The sequence below is a fragment of the Zalophus californianus genome, chromosome 12, assembly GCF_009762305.2.
Source record: "Zalophus californianus isolate mZalCal1 chromosome 12, mZalCal1.pri.v2, whole genome shotgun sequence".
NCBI lineage: Eukaryota > Metazoa > Chordata > Mammalia > Carnivora > Otariidae > Zalophus > Zalophus californianus.
In genome coordinates this window covers 14550915-14576083 of record NC_045606.1, presented here as the reverse complement: position 1 = coordinate 14576083, position 25169 = coordinate 14550915, and the positions used below count along the sequence as shown (strand labels likewise).

Genomic DNA, 25169 nt, shown 5'->3' with positions numbered 1-25169 from the left:
ATTTCCAATCTGTAGAAACTAAAGAGTTAAAAAAAGGGTGTCTACCTTTATTTTTCTGCAAACAGACCACATATCACAGTATCAATGGAGTCTCTCTGTCCAGGGTCAGAGAAGACAACGTCTCCTTTGCAGACCCATTTCTCCAGCCTTTGTCCTCAGGCCAGGCCTCCAGCCCACTGTGGAGCTTCTTCTGCCACTCACCCTCTTTTAACCTCAAGCCTATCTTCTCTTCTCCCTTGGGCATAAGCATGCTCAGTGTCTCTTCCACACAAAATACCCGCCATCACCAATGACATTCTCATGACAGCCCGGCCCCAGCTGCAGTCTGCACTCCCTTCCACTTCACAGCCAACATGCCACTCTACTTCATCATCTCCTCCTCCCTTTTCACTCCTTACAGCATGTTGAGAGTGAATAATATAGAGAAAATTCACTAGTCACTTTCATATTGCCAAACCCAGCGTACCACCGACTAGCTGAGCTCGTCTTACCTTTGACCTGCTCACTTCAACTACTTCAGCACCTTACTCTGCTTACCCTGAAATGCTCTCCTCTCCCAGCTATCATGACAACCATCCTCTGACCATTCGAAACTGGTTTGGATGCGTCATCCCTTGAGTGTTGGCATTCTCAATGGTTCCATTCAAGTGTTCTGTTTTCTGAGGCCAAACACTCAACCCATGTGGACTGGTTCAAACTCAAGCCTTCCAGTCACACCTGTTTGCTGACAAATCTCTGGAATCTATTTCTGAGCCCAGGTCTCTTCTCTGAGCTCCACTAGGATGTCCCAGAGAGGGACCAAACCCAATGTGTCAAAACCAGTATTAACCCTCTCATACCTTCCCATCCTGTTCCCCCTCACACAGTCTCTCTCTCTCAGGGAATGGCAACACCATCCACCAGAGGCCCAAGCCCAACGATTGGGAGTTACAGCAGATTTCTTGCTCTCCTTGCATGAGGAGTCAGTCACCATATCCCACAGAGTCCAGCAAAATGTATCCTCCATCTGTCTTCACCTCTCCATCCTCACTCTGGAGGTCTCATCCTTCCACCTCTCTAGTAAGAAGGAAGCCATTCCTGATTGATTCCCATTTCAGGGGGCCTCCCTCTGGCCCCTTTCTCCATCAGAGAATCTTTCTAACTAGCAGATCTGATGAGGCACTGAAAGCATAAGCTGGCTTGTAGAGGTTCCAAGATGGAGCCAAGCTCCTAATTATACATGGCTCTTCGGTATCTGACTCTTGCTACCCATATATACTCTCTGCAACTGGCCCACATAACCAAGCAGGCCAAGTGGTTTCACTTCTCTGCACTGCCACATATACTTTTCTATTGGGCAAATGCCTTCTGCTCCTTTTCTAGATAATCCTAATTTACTTTCCACAATTTTGAAGGGGCGGGGGGGGGTATGATCTGGTTCCCTTTCCTCCTTTGGGTTCCTGAGTTATTTTTACTTGTATACTCTCTAGACATTAGGCTTTTATGTGGAGTTTTAGAAAAGTTTAAGGTGAGAATTTGTGCTACAACCCCAAATAGCCATAAATACAGTTTTCATCTGTAAACAAGGGTCCTGGACTTGCTGATCTCTGAGGACCCTTCACATTCTCTCTGGCTTTCTATATGCACATCCACTGTCACAGTTAGCAAAGAAACAGGCTTTCAGTCACTAAATTTTTCCAGAGTCTAAAATGTAATGAAAACGTTATGTGAGGTCCTAGATTAGTCTCCATAACATAAATGACTCTCATTATGGAGACACTGAAGCAATCTGGTTTTATGAGACTACTCTTGATAAATTTTGTGATAATGTGATTTTACTTACGATTTAAAGAAACTTCCCCACACATAACCAGAAAGCTTTGTATTTAAAGTGCATTTCACAAATCCAGGTTCCAAATTACCTAAAACTGCCTCTTAGCAGGTGTTCAAGTCTCTTGTTTACAAGCAGAAACGGATTCAATAAAATGAAATATTCTGACCTTGCAGGTTGAAGAATTAGTCTGAAATAAAGTCTCAAAAGGGTAAGAAAAATCTGTTCTTTTCATATTACTTTCAGTCTCATTATAACTTAATCAAAAGGTAGAGTTATGCTTCAAATAATAAAATTACACACTTACTAGAATCTTATGTCTTTTAATGTTCTTCTGGCTGATTTCAGCTGCCATCAGAGCTTCCTATATTTACAGTAAGCATGATAAAAGGAATCAGAAAAGAAGGGAGGGAAAATGAGAGAGAGTGGGAAAGAAAGATACTGAGGTTATAAACACTATATTTATTATGTTTTAAAGTTCTGCACTACATAAATAAAGCCCCATTTTCCCGTGGCTTTTGCTTCAAGCACGGGCATTTTTAATGTTATGGTTGAATGAACCTCACTGCATTCAAACTCAAACAAAAGCAGTCAACCAAAATGAAGATTTCTCTTATTTCCATTTGAATGCATTTCCACATTAGGATATTGGAATTGCATTTCAGCCACAAATCAAAATACAACAAAATCTCCTACATTCAAACAAACAAAAAAATTCATCTGTCATTCTAAATCTGCATGACATACATTGACAAAGGGGCACTTTTCCTTTATGAAATGCAAAAAAATAAGCCATATGCATACATTTAGGCGTGTATCCGCAATTAAGATTTTGAAAATCCCTGATTTTACTTTTATTTTGGAAAGTTCATAATTATTACTTTAACACAAATGTTTAAACTATAAAATTATTGGGGCGCCTGGGTGGCTCAGTCAATTAAGTGTCTCACTCATGGTTTCAGCTCAGTTCATGATCTCCAGGTCATGGGGTGGAGCCCCGCATTGGGGCTCAGTGCAGAGTCTGCTTGTCCCCTTCCTTCCCCCAACCCTCAAATAAATTTTAAATAAATAAATAGATAAGTGAATAAAATCTTAAAAAAACACACAAAATTATTTACAGAACTACTGGATCTGAAGCAATATGGTAATAACTGAAATATAAACTTTTTGTATCAATACCTGGACTCCAGCTTGTACACGAAAAACATTTTTCCCCCAAATCCTTTCAGGGGGTCACAAACTTAAAGCAATATATAAGTGGATTAGTTTTTGTTTGTTTTTAGCTAATTATTAGCATATAAGCCCATCCAGAGAGTTTCTCTAACCAAACCAACATAATATTGCCTTTTCAAGCTTTTAAAGTCAGAAAGGTTTTCATTTTTAAAAAAGAAAAGCTCGGGGTGCCTGGGTGGCTCAGTCATTAAGCATCTGCCTTCAGCTCAGGTCATGATCCCAGGGTCCTGGGATCGAGCCCCACATCGGGCTCCCTGCTCAGTGGGGAGCCTGCTTCTCCCTCTCCCACTCCCCCTGCTTGTGTTCCCTCTCTCGCTGTGTCTCTATTGAATAAATAAAAAATCTTTATAAATAAATACATACATACATAAATAAATAAAAGAAAAAAGAAAAGCTCATCATGGGACATTTTTCTATTCAAATCAGTCTGATTCAAAACTTAATGGAGTGGACAATGTCATTCTATCTGAAAAGTAGTTCAAACCATCCTCAGTGAATAATAACTTCATAGCTTAACTTTACATATGAAATTTGCAAAAATGAATGGTACCACTAAAACATATGAGACAATTCTGAAATACTAGCTCCATTTTATTTTTCCCAAAAAGCCACAAAACAAACACTTGGATAGGCTGGATCGAACCCACTCTGCTCCCTCTACCACCACCTCCTCCTCCTCCGCTGAACAGTAAAGCCAGTTAACCTCTTTGTAATCTTTTCCCCCCTAATTTCTGAAAAGAGTATTGGAAAGTTATTAGCCTCCTATATATTTTTAGCTTAGGGCATTCTAATTCACCTAAACGAAAGATTTATTACAGAAAACTTTTATCCTCTATTACAGATGTGTAAGTACTTTAAAGAAAGCAAAATCAAAACTACCTCGTATTTCTTCTTTTCAAGGAGCCAGTCAATGTGGTCATCTTGGTCTCGTTCCTTGGCTACCACAACATCTCTTGGACTCACGATGTAAAAGAGCGATTCCCCTTCAGAGTACTCTAGAGGTGAGGGATGAAAGGAACAGTGTGGGTGACTCAGCAGTAGAAACTTGGGCCATAGTTTCAGAGACTTGGTTAGGTAACCCAACTCCAGAAGGAACAGAAAACTTGCCTACCTTTGGAGCAAGTGTGTTTGGCTCTGTTTGAAGGTGGGAGTGCTTAAAAAACATTTACATGTAAAATTATTTGAAGAAAAAAGAAGGGAGGGAAAGAAGGAATACCAAAAAAACTTCAAAGAAAGTAAGGTAGGTTTATAACTCTGTGTTTAACACATTAACATTGTGACCTCGACTGAAAGATGATGATCAGAATTCTCCACGTCTATGGTGTATCAGAATTCATCTTCTGTATATAAACTTAATTTATGGCCATTTACAACACTGTTCTATTTTAACAGAACAATTACACCCCACAGTTGGCGATAAATGTTTCTTCCTCATCAAGGTCAAGGCCATCTACAGCATAAATGACAGATGCCCCAAGCCCTGGGGACATAATCTATCATTTCAGCGTGTTGTGCACAATGCCGATCGTGAGGGTTTCCTGCAGAATTCAATTATACAACCTGTTCTGAAGGGTTTCTGAGTGTGCAGCAGAGTCTGCTCCGAGCAAAATACCTAGCTCGGACACTTCCAGTTGTGAGTCACATTTGCTTTTTGCCAAGTCCAGAAGAGACTCACACATTTCTCAACTGATTAAGGGCCACATATAAGAAAGCTCCAACTGTATAGAATATTTCTTCATTTCTTTTGGCCAAAATGAAAACTGAAAATATTCTGAAACCATGTCAATTGTTTTGGAAGCAGGAAAGAATTTCTAAAAAAAAAAAAAAAAAAAGCTTAGGCTGTTCTACTTTCATCAATGTGTTTTTATTTAATTTGAAAGATTTTATTTATTTTTTGACAGAGAGAAAGTGAGAGACAGAACACAAGCAGGGGGAGTGGGAGAGGGAGAAGGAGGCTTCCCACGGAGCAGGGAGCCTGATGCGGGGCTCAATCCCAGGACCCTGGGATCACGACCTGAGCCAAAGGCAGATCTTTAATGACTGAGCAACCCAGGTGCCCCACCATCATCAATGTATTTTTAAAGGATATGAGGACACTCGAGCACAGAGGCCCCAGTATGACCAAACAGCAGTAGTTCGTCCTTTATTTCTGGGCAGTGACCAGTGCATTCATTCATCCACTCTGCAAATATTCAGTGAACACCTAGTACTTGTCAGGCACTCTTCCAGGCTCTGGGCATTTGGTCACAAACAGAAAGACTTCTCTGCCATTCCAGAGCATAATTTCCAGATACATAAAGTTGGGAGTTGTATGGCAACCACAGAATCATGCTGCCCGACGTCAATATAAGTGTCACACTACTTAGAACAGACAAAACCTGAGAACAAAGACCACGGAGCCTACTCACCTTGGTACTGGCCCCAGGCCTACCCATCCCGTCTACTGTGTGAGCTCAAGCACATTCTGCAATATGTCTGGGCCTCAGGCCCTCATCTTCAACACGAGAGGTCTGCCCAGGTAGTCTCTACGACCCTTGCAGCCCCTCAATTTAAATTCCTGGTTGTGCTAATCACATGAAAGGGAAAAAAACCCACAAGTATAAGAAATAACATGAGCCAGAGCCTTGGTCTCTCACCTAAATGATAATCTCTACACTCATTCTCCTGAAAGCCTCTCACGGTCAGAGCGTCGGAAGAGATCTCTTCACAGGTTTCAGAGAGCGGCTGGATGATATCCAGTCTCGGCCTGGCACAGTATTCTCTTTCCTGGGGGGAAAAGAGAGGGAAAGGCGTGTTCTCATTACGTTTGTAGAGCCTGTACAAATTCGTTCCAGTCAGTCATAATTAAGTGCACTGACTTTGTAACTTGGGCAGATGTGAGCCCTTCTAACCACCTGCACGGACAGCCTCGTCACACCATATTTCCTGACCTTTTGTGTGACATCAACAGGACAGGCACTACTGAGCCCCTGCAGCCGTCCGCCACTCAGCTCCAAGGGCATGGTCACCACACACTTCCACAACCGGCTTACGTCTCTTCCTCACCAATGTGAGAAAGGGTAAAAATAATATTACAAGCTGCCAAACCACTGCCGGTCAGCTTACTGGTGATGCTGAAAAGCCACACAGACCGAAAGCTACATCAAAGACAGAACACGCTGAGAAGGCAACGGTCGCCACGGGCATGACCTAACGTGATGGGTAGGAGTCACTGGCGGCTAGCGCAACCGAGAAGCCGAGTTTTTAATTTTATTTCTTTTTCATTAATTAAAATTTAGATAGGCACATATGGTTAATGACCATAGTTTTGAACAGTGCAATTCTAGGTCAAGAGAGAAGAGGGAAGGAGAGTTTTTTTAGGGCCGATGCAGTTCCACTAACCTCGAAGGTGATGAGACGCAGACTGTTCTCACTGATTTTTTTTTTTTTTTTTAAGATTTTGTTTATTTATTTGACAGAGAGAGACACAGCGAGAGAGGGAACACAAGCAGGGGAAGTGGGAGAGGGAGAAGCAGGCTTCCCGCTGAGCAGGGAGCCTGAACTGGGGCTCGATCCCAGAACCCTGGGATCATGACCTGAGCCAAAGGCAGACGTTAAGGACTGAGCCACCCAGGCACCACCTAAAGACAAGTTTTGTTTAATGTTGTAGTTACACTGTCTTTTCTATATGAAAAAAGAAGAAGAGGGGAGTGGCCTGGCCCTGAGCTTGCTTTACTCCTTTTGTCTTAATTTTATCAGCTTACTCTGTGTTTAAGGATCGAAGGTATACTTTGGTGTCATAAAATAGCTACGTGCGCTAGCACACAAATTCGTGAGTCCTCTCCGAGTCCCTCACACCTCTTCTTCTGAAAAAATTCCATTTTCTTTTCTTTTCAATTCTGTTTTCTAATTTGCTCTATGAGGTTGGCCTTTCTTTGGTCTTTACTTCTTTATAATACTCTCATTTATTAACAAAGGTTTCCCTGCTTCCTTTCTTTTTTTTTTTTTTGCTCAGTTGTTTAGGAGGCTTTCCCTTTTTCATTTTACTGCTTCTTTCCTATGTCTTTCAATCACATTCTCAACCCACCCCACCTCCCTCATCAGAAAGCACTGTATGTACTCCCTCAGGGGCCACTGCTTTTCTTTATTTTCAAAAAAATAAATAAAATAATAAAGTGATGTCCTGCAACAGGGCTAGAAGCCAGCACTATTGATTTTAGTCGCTCTGAGTATTCACTTAAGTCTCCAGCATCCCATTGCCTAGCAACATGGGCGCCCAGAGCCTCAGGTTACTATAGCGATGACTTCCCACTGCAAGTGCTCACTCAGAGAAATGCTCAAGAGCGGGTACCACTTCAAAACTGGGGCTCCCAGGGTACCCATTTTATTCCTAGCCAATTGAAAAGGGGGGAAAAGGAGAGGATACAGATAAGGAGAGCTTACTGTAAAGGGCTAGACAATCAATTTGCAATTTCTTTTATATACAGAATCTAAGAGAAAATCCTTTACATTAAGCTCTCCTTGTTTATGCCTTGAAACCACCCCTAACCCCCCTTCCTGGCAGAACCCCTGGACTCTAACAGTGAAGACAAGCTGGGAATGGGGCCCATCTAGGCTTCAGAGAAGAACCGAGTGGCTCCACTGGACATGCCCTCCACTGGATCACAAATATAGGCTTCCCGCCAGTCACATAAAATGAAATTTGGGTCCTCTAATGCTTTCTATTGGCCGTGCGCTTCACACCTTCATTTGCATTGATAACAGACTTTGCCACAACCTATTTCAAAGCAAAAATCAAGCTACTGAGCATCAGTTGGCCACTGGGAAGTAAGCAAATCTGTCTGGACCACAGGAAATAATGAAGTGCCCTTTCCGTAATTCCCTCTGACCACAGGGGCCCCTCAACTTCATTGCTGTCATTTCTGCTAATGCACAGTGTCAGTTTAGTTTCTTCGCCCTTCAGCAAAAGGAATCCTTCATTCCTTTTGACAAAAATACCAAGAGATGGAAAAAAGAAAAAAAAAATGACTCCCCTTGGCTCGGCAAAGGGAACAAAGGCACTCAATGAGTGGAGCTTCTGAAAGGTAAATATATAATCTCCGCCGACCTTCTTTTATAGGTCAGGAAGTTCTGCTCAGACTACAGCACAGCCCTTTCATGGGCAACCTGATCTGGCTACAATGCTGAAAAATGAACCCATACTTCCCTTTGCACTTGGGGTATAAAAAAAAAAATTACCGTTTTTTCCGACACCTCCTTCACATAGGAAAGAACAACAAGCTGATCACAGAGAGGTGCAAGTCCACTGATGTAGAATTCAGTTTCAAACTGAGACACTGCAAACAAAAGGGATAGGAGATTCAGTGTTAACAGGAGCAAAAAGCAGCCCCCCAAGGAAAGGACACATCGACTACGAATGCTGGGTGGATTTACCATAGAAATCTAACATAAAGGGGGCGTGGATAAACACACTTTTTTTGACAATAATGAAAGGCCAGAAAAGGATCTCCAGGATCTCAAACTTGAAATTTTCTATCACCGTCAAAAGCAAGCCTGACAATAACAGCAGCTTGAATGGTCACACATGACCCTGTGACCAGCTAGTTTAAAAACGACATAGTTAAATCCCATGAAGACACTTTAAAACCCAGAAAACCCAATGTAAACTAATATTAACAGCAATAATATATTTTTTAAATGCCTGAGTTTAGGTTTTTCACAGTTAAGGTATTACAGTGATCCAAAGGTCACAAGGAACGCTGTTTATAATTATGAAACTATTGTTCCTTTAAAAAAAAAATAAACATTTTATTTGAAGACTCAGAAGTAAAAAAAAAGTGTGTTAATACAGATTACATTGTGATAAAAGACCACTATTTCCTAAGTGAAATAAAAGTCAGAGAAAATAAGAAATTTCTTTCTTTTTTTTTTTTTTAAAGATTTTATTTATTTATTTGAGAGAGAGAGAGAGAAACAGCATGAGAGGGGAGAAGGTCAGAGGGAGAAGCAGGCTCCCCACTGGGCTGGGAACCCCATGTGGGACTCGATCCCAGGACTCCAGGATCATGACCTGAGCCGAAGGCAGTCGCTTAACCAACTGAGCCACCCAGGCACCCAGAAATTTCTTTCTTTTTAAAGGCATTTAAAATTTAAAACCAGTGCATCATTTAAGAAGTATATGGATTTAATTACAATGGACTTCACAGACCCAATAGAAAGCTCCGTGGTAGAAGTACTAATATTGCTAACAGCATGATTCTAATAATTAGCTGCTGTAAAAAATTTATAATAAATGACTTTTGCTTTAAGCAACTAAGTTTGGGGATGGTTACCCAGCAAAGCTAGCTGATAGAGTAGTGTGGGGGTAGAGACCCTTTTAGGAGTCATGCACTGCACTTAACAGATTCATTTGGAAACAGACCCTCATTTGGACCCACCACATTTTCTAAGAGTTTCCTGACTTAGACCTTCTCCAGTTTCTGGTATTAGTTTCAGCTTCAGATTCAGTTGAGTTTTGTTATAGTCTAAGATTTTTATTTATTTATTTGTTTGTTTGTTTATTTATTTATTTATTTGAGAGAGGGAGTGCATGCAGAGCAGGAAGAGCAGAGGAGGAGGGAGAGGGAGGGGGAAAGAATCTCAAAGAGACTCCATGCTGAGCGTGGAGCCCCACATGGGGCCTTGATCTCAAGACCTTGAGATCACAACCTGAGCTGAAACCAAAAGCCGGACGCTTAACCAACTGAGCCATTCAGGCGCCCCAGATTCAGTTAAGTTCTATGATGAAACTGCTCTTTTCTCCAAACCAGGGGAAGTCAGTGTAGCATATTAGAAAAAATATTTAATGTAGCAGCACCTGGGTGGCTCAGTCAGTTAAGTGTCTGCCTTTGGCTCGGGTCATGATCTCAGGGACCTACTATCAAGCCCTGCATCAGGCCACCTGCTCAGTGGGGAGTCTGCTTCTCCCTCTGCCTCTCCCTCAACTCATGCTCTCTCTCTCAAATAAATAAAATCTTAAAAAAAAAAAAAAGAAAATATTTAACGTAGAGTCAGGAAATCTGGGTTATAACTTCCAGTTATAAGTCAAACTTGGAAAAGACATTTAACTTCTGCAGGTATAACTTTTCCCATCTATAAAATAATGGAATCAGAGTAGAAATAAAATCCCTAACACAGATGAAATGAGGGGCTACTGAATTTTTCTTCTGCCTCTTCTCCACTTCCTTGCAGATCCTTTAGTGTTGCTTGTCTCTGCCTATCTTTAATGCCAACTCCTTACAAAACTGTTCTCACAATTTAATTTTCACACCAAAATGAAATTGAGGTTCACCAAAAAAGCTACTAAATAGTAACATAAACATTAACTAAATAGTAACATAAACATTAAGAAAGTAATATTTCTTTTGCTTTGTCCTTGGTTAGATCACACAAGTGGTCATGGTGCCCTGTTAAGAACCAAAGAGTGTAACCCCAAAGGCAGGTGCTCTGGTCCCAGCACTGCCACTAACACTGTTCCTGAGTCTTCATGAGCTCCAACTGAATATTTTTATCCAGGCACTTAAAAACTACTTTTGGTAAAATGGTAATGAATGGTAATGTGATACATGTTCACATGAAATGCGTATGCAGAGAACCATCTCCACCATGGCCACATGTACAGATGAGCACATCCAGTGTAGCCAGGCATGGAAGGTTCTAGAGAAGCTCCCACAGAGGGAGCTGTACACAGGGGAGGGGGTAGGGAAGGAACAGGAGAGGGCTGAAATGTACAGATGCTACTGAACAGTATGGGGCCATGCAGGACCCAGTGATCAAAGAGGTGGCAGTTTCACATTCTAGAAGGCACACTGGCACACTAACCAGAGGTTCTGATTGCCATCACTCCTGAGGTGGTTAAACCCCGTTCGGTAGAAATGGACTTGAGTTCTCTTTACTAAATAACATTTCATCATTGAAATGCTATACATATAGTTCAATCAACAATCAACCAACCAACCAGAGATGCCACAGATTCATGGGAATTACAAGGAAGACTTGATGTGCTTGTCTACCACAGGCACCTGAGGGAGAACATCATGTGGCCAGTGGTGGGTGAACAAGGCACTCTCCCTATTCAGGATGCTAAATATACTGCCTAAGCTCCCACTGACAAGGAGTATCAGTGTCTCTCCTACAGGTAACCCAATATACATCAAGCCTTGGTTTCTATGAATGAGCTGTAAGGAACAGAACAGAGAAGCTAGAAAATAATTCTATCCAAATCTTCCCTGCTCCACATCCTTATTTCCCAGTCCACAATAGCTTCCACAAATAAGACAATCTCCTGTTCTCTAATTAAGAATGATAGAAAATCTAATGTGTTCTTAAAGAAAACAAAGGAAAACGTGCAGAACCACATAGCTATTTCACTTCTCAATTCCAGACACTGTAATAAATGCTTTTGTTAAGTACTAGATCTTACCAGACTTCACTGAGAATTAGTAATAATTTAGGCAGACAATGTGAAGTGGCTAAATTATAAACTAACTGGAAAAATGCTATTTATGAAGAAAAAGATGTTGCATATAAAAATAGTGTCAAGATTAGTGTCAAGAGAAGGAAATGTGGAATGGTAATGTTTATTCTCCTGAAGCACATGCATAAATGATGTAAAAGTTTACTGGCTGATTTTGTAAAATACCTTCAAATAATTACGGGGCTTTCTATTTCAAATTTTTCAAAGGACTGGTGGACGTTTCGGTTAATTTATTTTCCCCGACATTCTCTTCTTTTCCACGTATCAATGATTTTAATCATCTTAATGAAGATTACTTGTTTTTCCCTAAAGGAGAACTAGTTTAAATACAGATAGTTTATAGGTCTATTACCACAGAAGCTCATCTTTAAACTGGTTATCTGGAAAAGATAAATCACAAAGAAAACAAAGACAAACTCGGTTGGAGAGCACTAAAACAAACCATAACGTAAAAGCTGAAGAGAAGGAAGGAAAAGGAGAATGCCATTTGCAGAGGGAGCCCAAGCCAGCAGCTATACCTCAGGATCTACAGAGTGCGGTGATGGCTCCCAGCCCTGCAGGGGGCGCTGTGCTCACTATGAGTAGGACGGACATGGCAAGGGGTGCTGGTTAGGACTGAGGCACAGCCTCCTACCTCCACAGATGCAAGCAGTGCTGTGCTCTGGCTTATTCTGGGGGGTAAGCGCTCCTTGAAACACGAAAAGAAAATATTTAAGGAAAAAGACAAAAAGAGAGGTTCCAAGCATATCGAGAGAAAGAGAAAGTTTCAAAAGGACTATTCACAGGAAAAATCTATTCAGGGAGGTCCTTTGGGCACAGAATGGGGACCCCGACGCAGAAGGGAGTTTGTGGAGTTCTAGATTCACGCTGTCCAACAGACTACTGATGAAAGCCAAAGAGGGAATTTGCATATGCAATTTCAAATTTTCTAGTAGCCATATTAAAGAGTAAAAAGAGGTAAAATTTTAGAAATATATTTTATTTAACACAACATATCTAAAATGTTTTCAACATGTGACAATGTAAAAAATTAAGGAGACGATTTACTTCTTATCTTCATACTAGGTCTTTAGAATCCTGTATGCCGCGCAGCTCAGTTCACACCTGCCACTCTTCAAGGACTCCAAGTGGCCAGTGGCCTCTGTACCAGGCAGCAGAGATCGAGATGCCCAACAGACTGCCTTGAAAGTCCAGTAATTGTACTCAAATATACATTTTTTTTTAAAGATTTTATTTGTTAGAGAGAGAGTGCACGTGGGCGAGAGAGTGAGCAAGGGTACAAGCGGGGGAGCTGCAGGCAGAGGGAGAAGCAGGCTCCCTGCTGAGCAAGGAGCCTGATGCGGGACTCGATCCCAGAGCACCGGGATCATGACCTGAGCCGAAGGCAGACGCTTAACCGACTGAGCCACCCAGGCGTCCCTGTACTCAAATATACTTGATGGTGCTCATCGTGGGTCACTCTTTTCAGATACAGAGGGGTATGCTTTTAATTTATAACTTTCGGTTCTGTTTCTTTGTAGTTTCAGGAAATTTTTCTTGAATTACTGTTTATCGTATCTGCTCCTTTCTTTTCCTTTGTTTTGTTCCTTTCTTCAGGATCTCTTTATTTGTAGGTTGAATTGTCTTTGCCAGCCTTCAGCATTTATTTCATTGCAAATTTTTTTTTCTTACTGCTCTGTGATTTTTTAAATTGTCCTATTATTTATAAATATTTGAGTTGTCATCTGAGATTTTTTTTAATTCGGATTTTTGTTCTTTCATGTCTTGCTATTACTTAAAAAATGTCTCATAGCTTGTTCTGGGTGTTTCTTTCCAGTTTCTTGCTTTCACTGCCAACATTGTTATTCTGCCCCTTATTTACTTTCCCTTAAACTCAGTATGGGATTTGACCTTGGTACCTTTCCGGTCCTCATCCGTGGGTGACGTCATGGTCCCTGATCTCTTAGAAAGAGGCAGGGACTGGGACAGCTCTTCAAACTTAGCGGAGTTCCCTCTTATGCTGTTTTTATTCAGTGTTAAAAACCTAGCCTCTTGCTTTCTGAGACTTCCCGGCACTGCTCCCACCCCACTTGTACCTGTCTCTTCTTTTCAGTCTCTACATTCATATCCTATTCAGGTCTTATTCTCCTCCAGCCTTGGCACACAGCACTAGGTGCTCGACTGCTAAGGGTTCACAGAGGCCCCGGGGCTGTGAGCCCCTCATCTAAATGCAGCCCTGCATCTACTGAGCAGCTGGTGGTCTTCTCCAGGGAATACCCACCCGCTGGTTGGGGGTTATTCTGATCCCAAATTCACCAGCTGCCCCCTTGCTCCCCTCTACTTTCTCTCACACAGATATTGACACCACAGCCAGTCTTGTGGCTGTCGGTGCGTTCTCCCACTCACTTGTATCTGGGGTTCTCAGGGCTACTCTGTCGCTCAGTTGTGTTGTACATGTTGTCAATGAGTCCTTGGTCATATGATCTAGTTGTTCCATTTTTAGGTGTTGACTCAGGCAGACTGAAAAATTATGCTACCACTACCACCATCTTCTGAGAATTCACCAAGCATAAAATGTTAAGATACCTGTGAGACACACAAACTTTATTATCTGCCGGGGCAATGGGCTCAGGGTTAGAGTCACAAATACATAGGTATCGTTGGGCCTTCTGTTGCATACCCACTATCAGTTTCAGAATGATTGCCAAAAAAAACTAACAAGAACTCTCTTGTACCTTGGGTCTTAAATCTTTGAGGGTTATCAACTACTTAATAAAGAACTGAGCACCAATTTGGCATAAGACATTCTTTTAGAAGCATCAGAATGATAAAGACCCTGTCTGACTTAAAATACATTGTGAGTCTAGAAGCAAATAACAATGATAACAAATATAATGATGATAATAATAATAATACCACATGCTATGCAAAAATGGAAATAAAGCAAGACACAGTACAAAGCAGGATAATTTATTTCCAGGGGATAGGGATTAGGGTGAAAACAGCAATAATCATGACTATAAGCCCCTCAAGGGCGGGCATGGTGTTTATAACATAAGAGAAAACATTTCATTACATGTTCATTAAAAAAATTTTCATTTAAAAAACGTTATTTAAAATGTACATTAAATTGTAAAGGACAAAAATGAAGATTTTAGGTCTGAACACAAAGACCATTCTCCAAATAATTCACAAGTAGATTATCTCACTATCAGTATATTCAGACCTATAAGTGATGATATTTAAATCAATATTCTTGATTACTTGCACCTGTATCATATAGGTTTACATATACATTTTACTGAAAATGCAGTTATGAAATATATTAATCTCTTCAGGATAATTCAATCAAAGCTTATTTATACGTTTCCCTCAATTCTCGTTCTGCTGACTTGATGGATGACAGTATTTTCATCTTCTGATTGTTAAACCAGTTTTTCTCTCACCGAGTAACTGAAAATGATAGTAATATTACTAACAGCTCCCATTTAAGGAACATTCCCCATATGAGAGGCAATACGCGAATGCTGTACACATAGGATTTCTTTTCACCGTAACAACCTTGTACTTCCTTCAGGGTGGGGCGCTAAAGCTCAGTGAGGTTAAGTAACTTGACTAAAGTCACCTGAGTGGAAGGTAGTACAAGTAGGAATTTGAAGTCTTCCTTTTCCCAGACAGTGGTCACACAGAGCTGCTCTGGTTAGAAGTGCACTACAGGTAGCAGGAATGCAAGCTATGGCCTTGACCACTCTCTGTGGTTGCAGCCGGGTACCCAGCCCTTTTCTAGAATCTGCTGGGTTACAAGTGCAAAACCACTGCTACCTGCACTGCGTCTTTGGTTTTGGCCCTTGTTTTCCCTTTGTGGGTTTCGAAATGCCCATCAGATGTGGCCCGGAGGCTCTGTTATCTTCACTGGAGCCACATAAAATAATCTGCTACAGATCTGGGCCTCTAAGATTCTTAAAAAAGCAAACAAACAAGAGTTTCTCAAGCAACATATAAATAGGAACAAGTATCTTTCACTGTCTTATATTCACTTACGAGAAAGCACCGAGGCCTCTTTGTGATAGCGCCTTACTCTCCAGAGAATCCGACCCCTTGGTCACCAGATGCTAGTATTTTGTAATGGACTGGATATACTATCCACAGGCTTTTCAGTAAGTTTGGACACTCTGTCAGCCTGACCACTGACCTAAGAAAATACATCAGGAAACCACAACATGCCAACATCTTCAGAGCTGTGCTATGAAGCAGATGCACTAAAGTAAAAGGGACTTTACCATGTTTTACCATCAGCAAACTATGGAGAAGACCTAACACACAGGAATAAAAGAGAAGAGAAAGGCTAATGGGCAAGATAACAAAGACATTCAAGTCAGGAGCAAATAGCACAATAAGACAAAAACCATTTAAAGCAAGTTTAGTCTGCAATTTAATTACATCTTTTCTAATCAATATTCAGCACACTACTGTGCTCAACGACAGAGCTAAGCAGATATGATAAGCTCATCTGCTCAACTTTAGCACTCAGGAAGCAGCACGGATGAGGAGCGATTTAGTGAGTAGATCACGACACACTGCTTACACAACAGAAAAGGTAATAATGGTTAAGGACCTGCTGGGTCTAAAGAGTCAAACCAAGTGGTTATATTTTAAGTTGTAAATAGGCTATTGTCAAAAAATAAAGGACAAATGTTAGCAAGTATGTGAAGAAACTGGAACCCTCATACATGGCTGGTGAGAACGCAGAATGGCAGAGGGCTATGAAAAACAGCGTGGAAAAATAGAACTATCATATGATCCGGCAATCCTACTTCCGGGTATTTATCCAAAATAATTGAAATCAGGGCCTTAAAATGACATTAGCATTCCCATGTCCACTACAGCACTGTTCACAATAGCCAAGACGTAGAAAACAAGCTAAATAGCCATTGACAGAGGAGTGGATAAAGGAAACATGGTATATAGACAGACACTGGAATATTTTTTTTTCATATTTAAACTAAACTGATTTATTTTTAGGTTTTTGTGGTTTTTTTTAATTTTTTATTGTTATGTTAATCACCATACATTACATCATTAGCTTTTGATATAGTATTCCATGATTCATTGTTTGTGCATAACACCCAGTGCTCCACGCAGAAGGTGCCCTCTTTAATACCCATCACCAGGCTAACCCATCCCCCCACCCGCCTCCCCGCTAGAACCCTGTTTGTTTTTCAGAGTCCATCCTCTCTCATGGTTCGTCTCCCCCTCCAACTTACTCCCCTTCATTCTTCCCCTCCTGCTATCTTCTTCTTCTTTTTTTCTTCTTAACATATATTGCATTATTTGTTTCAGAGGTACAGATCTGTGATTCAACAGTCTTGCACAATTCACAGCGATCACCATAGCACATACCCTCCCCAATGTCCATCACCCAGCCACCCCATCCCTCCCACCCACCACCACTCCAGCAACACTCACTTTGTTTCCTGAGATTAAGAATTCCTCATATCAGAGAGGTCATATGATACATGTCTTTCTCTAATTGACTTATTTCACTCAGCATAACACCCTCCAGTTCCATCCGCATTGTGGCAAATGGCAAGATCTCCTTCCTTTTGATGGCTGCATGATATTGCATTGTGTATATATACCACATCTTCTTTATCCATTCATCTGTTGATGGACATCTTGACTCTTTCCACAGTTTGGCTATTGTGGACATTGCTGCTATACACATTGGGATGCACGTACCCCTTTGGATCCCTACATTTGTATCTCTGTGGTAAATACCCAGTAGTGCAATTGATAGTAGACATCCCTGCCGAGTTCCTGACCTTAGGGGAAAAGCTCTCAGCTTTTCCCCATTGAGAATATTTGCTGTAGGTTTTTCATAGAGGGCTTTTATGATATTGAGGTATGTACCCTCTAGCCCTATACTCTGAAGAGTTTTGATCAAGAAAGGATGCTGCAATTTGTCAAATGCTTTTTCTGCAACTATTGAGAGAATCATGATTCTTGTTCTTTCTTTTGTTAATGTATTGTATCACGTTGATTGATTTGCAGATGTTAACCCACCTTGCAGCCCAGGGATAAATCCCACTTCGTTGTGGTGAATAATCCTTTTAATGTACTGTTGGATCCTACTGGCTAGTGTTGGTGAGAATTTTTGCATCCATGTTCATCAAGGATATTGGTCTGTAATTCTCCTTTTTGATGGAGTCTTTGGTTTTGGGATCAAGGTAATGGTGGCCTCATAAAATGAGTTTGGAAGTTTTCCTTCCATTTCTATTTTTTGGAACAGTTTCAGGAGAATAGGTATTAATTCTTCTTTAAATGTCTGATAGAATTCCCCTGGGAAGCCATCTGGCCCTGGGCTTTTGTTTGTTGGGAGATTGTTGATGACTGCTTCAATTTCCTTAGTGGTTATAGGTCTGTTCAGGTTTTCTATTTCTTCCTGGTTCAGTTTTGGTGGTTGATACATTTCTAGGAATGCATCCATTTCTTCCAGGTTATCTAATTTGCTGGCATAGAGTTGCTCATAATATGTTCTGATAATTGTTTGTATTTCTTTGGTGTTGGTTGTGATCTCTCCTCTTTCATTCATGATTTTGTTGATTTGGGTCATTTCTCTTTTCTTTTTGATCAGGCTGGCCAGGGGTTTATCAATCTTGTTAATTCTTTCAAGGAACCAGCTCCTAGTTTCGTTGATCTGTTCTACTGTTCTTTTGGTTTCTAGTTCATTGATTTCTGCTCTGATCTTTATTATTTCTCTTCTCCTGCTGGGTTTAGGCTTTATTTGCTGTTTTTTCTCCAGCTCCTTTAGGTATAGGGTTAGGTTGTGTATTTGAGACCTTTCTTGTTTCTTGAGAAAGGCTTGTATTGCTATATACTTTCCTCTCAGGACTGCCTTTGCTGTATCCCAAAGATTTTGAACAGTTGTGCTTTCATTTTCATTGGTTTCCATGAATTTTTTTAAGTCTTCTTTAATTTCCTGGTTGACCCATTCATTCTTTAGTAGGATGCTCTTTAGCCTCCATGTATTTGAGTTCTTTCCGACTTTCCTCTTGTGATCGAGTTCTAGTTTCAAAGCGTTGTGATCTGAAAATATTCAGGGAATAATCCCAATCTTTTGGTACCGGTTGAGACCTGATTTGTGACCTAGGATGTGATCAATTCTGGAGAATGTTCCATGGGCACTAGAGAAGAATGTGTATTCCATTGCTTTGGGATGGAATATTCTGAATATGTCTGTGAAGTCCATTTGGTCCAGTGTGTCATTTAAAGTCCTTATTTCCTTGTTGATCTTTTGCTTAGATGATCTGTCCATTTCATTCAGGGGGGTGTTAAAATCCCCCACAATTATTGTATTGTTGTCAATGTGTTTCTTTGCTTTTGTTATTAATTGCCTTATAAAATTGGTGGCTCCCATGTTAGCGGCATAGATATTTACAACTGTTAGATCTTCTTGTTGGATAGACCCTTAAGTAGGATATAGTGTCCTTCTTCATCTCTTATTACAGTCTTTGTTTTAAAATCTAATTTGTCTGATACAAGGATTGCCACCCCAGCTTTCTTTTGGTGTCCATTAGCATGGTAAATGCTTTTCCTCACTTTCAATCTGGGGGTGTCTTTGGGTCTAAAATGAGTCTCTTGCAGACAGCATATTGATGGGTCTTGTTTTTTAATCCAATCTGATAGCCTGTGTCTTTTGATTGGGCATTGAGCCCATTTACATTCAGAGGAACTATTGAAAGATATGAATTTAGTGCCATTGTTTGCGTCTAAGGTGACTGTGACTGTATATTGTCTGTGTTCCTTTCTGATCTATGCTGCTTTTAGGCTCTCTCTTTGCTTAGAGGACCCCTTTCAATATTTCTTGTAGGGCTGGTTTCGTGTTTGCAAATTCCTTTAGTTTTTGTTTGTCCCGGAACCTTTTTATCTCTCCTTCTATTTTCAATGACAGCCTAGCTGGATATAGTATTCTTGGCTGCATATTTTTCTCGTTTAGTGCCCTGAAGATATCACGCCAGTCCTTTCTGGCCTGCCAGGTCTCTGTGGATAGGTCTGTTGCCAATCTAATGTTTCTACCATTGTAGGTTACATATCTCTTCTCCTGAGCTGCTTTCAGGATTTTCTTTGTCTCTGAGACTCGTAAGTTTTACTATTAGATGTCGGGGTGTTGATCTATTTTTATTGATTTTGAGAGGGGTTCTCTGTGCCTCCTGGATTTTGATGCCTGTTTCCTTCCCCACATTAGGGAAGGTCTCTGCTATAATTTGTTCCAATATACCTTCTGCCCCTCTCTCTCTTTCTTCTTCTTCTGGGATCCCAATTATTTTATGTTGTTTCATCTTATCGTATGGCTTATCTCACGAATTCTGCCCTCGTGATCCTGTAGTTGTTTCTCTGTCAGCCTCTTTATTTTCCATCATTTGGTCTTCTATATCGCTGATTCTCTCTTCTGCCTCATTCATCCTAGCAGTTAGTGCCCCCATTTTTGATTGCATCTCATTAATAGCTTTTTTGATTTCGACTTGGTTAGATTTTAGTTCTTTTATTTCTCCAGAAAGGGTTTCTCTAATAACTTCCACGCTTTTCTCAAGCCCAACTAGTATCTTTAACGTCATGATTCTGAACTCTAGGTCCGACATCGTACTAATATCCGTATTGAGTAGGTCCCTGGCAGACGGTACTACCGTTGTTCTTTTTGCTGAGGTGATTTTTTTCATCTTGTCATTTTGTCCAGAGAACAGATGAATGAGAGAACAAAATGCTAACAGGTTAACACCGTCCCCAGCAAATATACTCTATACAAATCAGAAAAGACCTGAAACCAGGGGAAAAGAAAGGGAAAGAAAGAAAAAAGAAAGAGGAGAAAAAAAAAAAGAAAAAGATAAAAACAAACAAAAACAGAACAAAACAGAAAAACCGGAATAGGATCAAATATGATCAGGCTAGTGCATAGATTAGTGCCACACACTGGATTTTGGGCGTATTTTGGTCTGTTAGAAGAAAGTGCCTCCTAAAATTTTAAAGGAAGAAAGACTTATATATGTACAAAATACAGGTTGATACAATGAAGGGATGGAAGATGACTGTAAAAATGAAAATTATAAAAGATTTTATAAAAGGAATTGATAAGATAAGAAGTTGTTTGAAAAAAGAAAGAAGATTTAAAAAAAAAAAAAGGGAGAGATTGTGATCAGGCAGGAGACTAGAACAAAGCCATACACCAGTGATTTAGGGTATATTTTGATCTGTTAGAAGAAACTGTATCTCAAAATTTAAAGAGAGAACAACTTATATATATATGCCAAAAATAAGGGTAACTACTATGAAGGGATAAAATATGACTCTAAAAAAGAAAAATAAAAAATGTTTTTTTAAAAAAAAGGGATTGATAAGATGTTGGTTGAAAAAGGGCAAAAGAAAAATTCAAAAAAAACAGTTAAAAAAATTAACTTTGAAAAACTAATGAATCATGGTAAAAAAGCCATGAATTCTATGTGCAGTATTCCCCTAGTGCTGGAGTTCTCCCATTCTCCTTGATCGGTAAACTTGGTCTTGGCGTGCTGGCTGTTCGTGCTGATCTTCTGGGGGAGGGGCCTGTTGCTGTGGTTTCCAAATGTCTTTGCCGGAGGCTGAATTGCCCCGCCCTTGTCGGTCCGGGCTAAGCAAGCTGCTCGCGTTTGCTCTCGGGAGCTTTTGTTCCCTGCAAGCTCTCCATATAGCTTTGGAGGACCAGAGCGAAAATGGTGGCCTCCCAATCTCCGCCCGGAGGAGCCGAAAACTCGGGGCCCCGCTCCTCAGTGCGCCTCCAGAGAAAAGCAGTCACTGCTGTCTCCCCGGTCTCCGGCCGCACTCCGTGCTCACCCGGCCTGTGACCGAGAGTTCTATCTCTGGCTCCTGACCCCGTGTGGAGTCTCCAAACCCAGCAGATCCCTGTGGTGCGCTCCCGCGCTCCTCCTCCCGGGGGAGGAAGGGGAGTCTCCCCGGATCTGCCACTTGTTGGGTCCCTGCTGGAGGAGCAGTGGCCTGTGACGTGGATCACAGTTTATGGTAACCCCGAGCTGAGAGCCCGCGCCTCGGCTCCGTCTCTGCAGCCGGCTTCCCCGCTCCGATACCTGGGAGCTCTGCCGCACTCAGGCACCCCCGGTCTTTCTTGACCCCGAGAGTCCTGCGACCACACTGTCCCGTGAGGGTTCCACCCCCTGCTTAGCCACTGGAGCGACATCTCTCAGCGGAGCCGACTTCTAAAAGTTCCGATTTTGTGCTCCGCGGCTCTATCACTTGCCAGAAGCGGCCGACGGAGGCCCCCTCCCCCGCTGTCTATCCTCCCGAATATCGCCTCGGATTCACTTCTCTGCACGTCCTACCTTCCAGTAAGTGGTCACTTCTCTGTTCAGAGAGTTGTTGCTACTCTCTTCTTCGGTTCCTGTTGAGTTCGTAGGTGTTGAGAATGGTTTGATCCCTATTCAGCTGAATTCCTGAGACCAGACAAAATCCAGGTCTCCTACTCCTCCACCATCTTGCTCCGCCCCCCCAGACACTGGAATATTATTCAGCCTTAAGAAAGGAGGAAAATCCTGCAACATGCAACAATATGGATGATCCCTGAGGACATTACGCTAGGTGAAACAAACCAGTCAGAGAAAGACAAATACTGCATGATTCTGTTTCTGTGACGTATTTAAAAGAGTCAAACTCATAGAATCCAAGAGTAGAACAGTGACTGCCATAGGCGGAGGGAAGGGGAAAATGGTGAATTTCTAAGGTCTAAGTTTTAAGTAAGATGAGTGAGCTCCAGTGATCTGCTGTATGACAGTGTACATACAGTCAACAATAATGTATTGTACACTTAAAAATTTAAGAAGGCAGACCTCAACTTGTGTTCTTACCAGAATAAAATAAAATTTAAAAACAATTTCAGAGACCAAAAACATCTCCAAAACTTCCTTGATGCAGCAACTAAACTGAAGTCAAGCACTAAAAAATAGAAAAACAAGAACGTTTCCTCTTTTTCAGATGGTTGAAAGAATCACCTCACAATCTGGATTTCGTTCCCTTTCCTTAGAAACCATTTTGATAGCCATCCAAGGCAACTATATTCTAGATGTTCCCTAACAATCTGGAGGAGGAACAAGGAAGGACTATCAGTCCTAGAATAAAACAAGGGGAACTAAAGTCTCTTACTTCTCCAAATGAGATGCTTTGCTGAAACAAAATAAAGAAAAAAAATCCACTGCATTTCATCTGGCCCTTTGAAGAACAGGTGAGCAGACATGATCACTGGTATATTAAAAGGGCTGTTTGGATGCTAGAGAATGTCTCCCCAATGGTTTTTATCTGAACGCCCAGAGTAAGCCTCTATCCTTCTCATCAGTTCCTCTGGGGGTTAGAGAGAGGAACGCATCGGAAGAACATATGGTACAGGGGTTATGAGTGACAGCTTTGAAACTCGGCACATCCTGAGTTCAAATGCTGTTTTCTTTGCTTGTGAATGTAATAATCTTGAGCAGGTTACCTGACCCTGCTGAACCTCAGCTTCTTCACCTATAAAATGGGATGACAGCAGATGACAGATCCTACTCATCTGGATCACCGTGAAGATTAAATGAAATTCTACTTGGCATGTGCCTGCTGGTTGTTTTTATAAAAGGAACCAAATGTATCTGTTATATAACATTGGGTGTTTCAGATCTCTTAACAATACTTGTTACAGAGAAAATTTATTAATTCGACACCCAACAACAAACATTTGAGTCTCCGGCACTGAGTGGGGAAGAGTTCTTACTCTGAGGAAGAATGGCTAGAGGAACAGACATGTAATAAAGCAAGTACAATAAAATCTTAATTACAGAACCTAAGAGCTGAGCACATGGGTGCTCACTGTTTTTGTGAAAATTCTTTACCTGTCTGTATGTTTTAGTTTTTTTCATAATAAAATGTCAGGGAAAAAATTTAATGCAGAACAGAAGAATTAAGAGATAACAGAGAGTCAAACTGAATTATAACAGAACACCATTCAAAGATAGATCCTTAAGCAAAAACTTCATGAATGATGCCAGAGATGTCCTTATTCTTGCTGAGCCTCAGGCTAGGGGATGAGCCACGTCACTCAGGGCACGAGAACTGTCCCCTGCTGGAACCTGCACAACTGGGTCAGCATAGTCTAACAGGTGGATGGTGAGACACGCTTAGATCCAGGAAAGACATTTACCTCACAGCTCGCCTCCCCCACCACACAGATGTCTCATTTCCAGGTCACTGTTTTTTCTCCAATCAAGAGGCTAAAAAATAGAACAATGTGCTAAATTCTAAGAGCCACAGCATACAATCAACTGAAGATACGAACACCGCTTAATTAAAGAGAAAAAGATGTCCCCCCTCTTCCATTCCCTCTCTTTCTTCCTGGGTTCAGTCATTTTACATAGATTCCCATATGGTTTTTTTCTCTTGGTTAGTCTTTTTATGAAACAAGCTTCCATATGAAATCAAGACCAGGAAGTCAATCGTAAATTCCTTGCATGTAAGTCCTCTATCCCTGGCAGGAGACACCCAGAAAACGACCCACAAACACTGGCTTCATTTCTCCACACTGTCTAAACGCCATTCCGTGAAGCCCGTGGAAGACTTTGGTGAAAAGTGCCAAAGAGGGAGGGAGTCCTGTCATAACACAAGAGACCCAAGTTCAAACAAGTATGGCAGGCTTAGACCACAACCTACTTTTAACAACGTAATTTGGAATAAGAAATGACATCCAAAAAGCCTTACGTACAGAGAATGTTTCACGGGTTGGTGACTGCCCAGTAAGCTTAATCCTTATTATCATTATTATTTTGCATTTATAAGAATAAACTAATGTCCTATTGCTAGCGAAAACTTTCGTGTTGTTCCTGAGATTCTGATTTATTATAAGAGTTATAAACATCTGGCTTCTAAGAAATGTACAGCCACTGAAAGTTCTTTAACCTCAATGCCATTTTCACCTCATTTACTAAAGAACAGTGGCTCACACTGTTCAGGGCTAAAGCAAATTGTAATCCAGACCTCCTAATATTTCTCTTTTCCTCTAGCCTCGTCAAGGACTCTTATCTAAACCACTTTGCCTCCCGCTGTGGAAATGGTTTATATTCTTAAAGGTTTGCTCTCAAGAGGGGAAAAAATGGTACTTAACCACTAACCATAGTAGTAAAACGTCAGTAATGTGATATTGCCTGCACCCACACAGTCTATTTCACGTAAATTGTAGGACAGATGAACTATACTTTAATAACGTGATCCCAGGGCTCCAGGGCCACCACTGGGCCGGCTATTAGCAGTCACAGAGCTGGGCTGGAAGTCTGCACAGTGATAATCACCACCATGATTCAGTGAGCGCCTACTGTATGCCAAGCACTGTGACAGAGGCGTTACTTAGGTCTCATTCTCACAACCGACTGCAAACGTAGATACTATCACCTCCATTTTACAGGTGAGGAAAGCCTGGCTCAGGAAGGTGAAGCAAGTTCATCAAGATCATACAGGAATTCGGCAAACTGCCTTGTGTCTCCAGAAGCTGGTGGCCATTCTGCAGTTAAGATTCTGTCCATTTCTAATGCCACTGTAATAAGATCTGAGACCAGATCTTTATGTCCCTGAGTCCCCACTGTCATGGGGGCTGCC

General features: G+C 41.2%; 1 protein-coding gene across 4 annotated transcripts in view; it reads right to left on the bottom strand.

Annotated features, from left to right (window-relative positions):
• Nucleotides 1–25169, bottom strand: part of VPS41 (VPS41 subunit of HOPS complex) — a 206942-nt gene that overhangs the window by 50813 nt on the left and 130960 nt on the right. For all 4 annotated transcript variants that reach the window (XM_027573348.2, XM_027573349.2, XM_027573351.2 and 1 more), the window contains 4 exons: nt 8261–8358; nt 5680–5809; nt 3923–4038; nt 2118–2174 (listed from right to left, as the gene is read on the bottom strand). In XM_027573348.2, coding sequence (XP_027429149.1) covers nt 2118–2174; nt 3923–4038; nt 5680–5809; nt 8261–8358 — 401 coding nt within the window. The remainder of the gene's footprint in view (nt 1–2117; nt 2175–3922; nt 4039–5679; nt 5810–8260; nt 8359–25169) is intronic.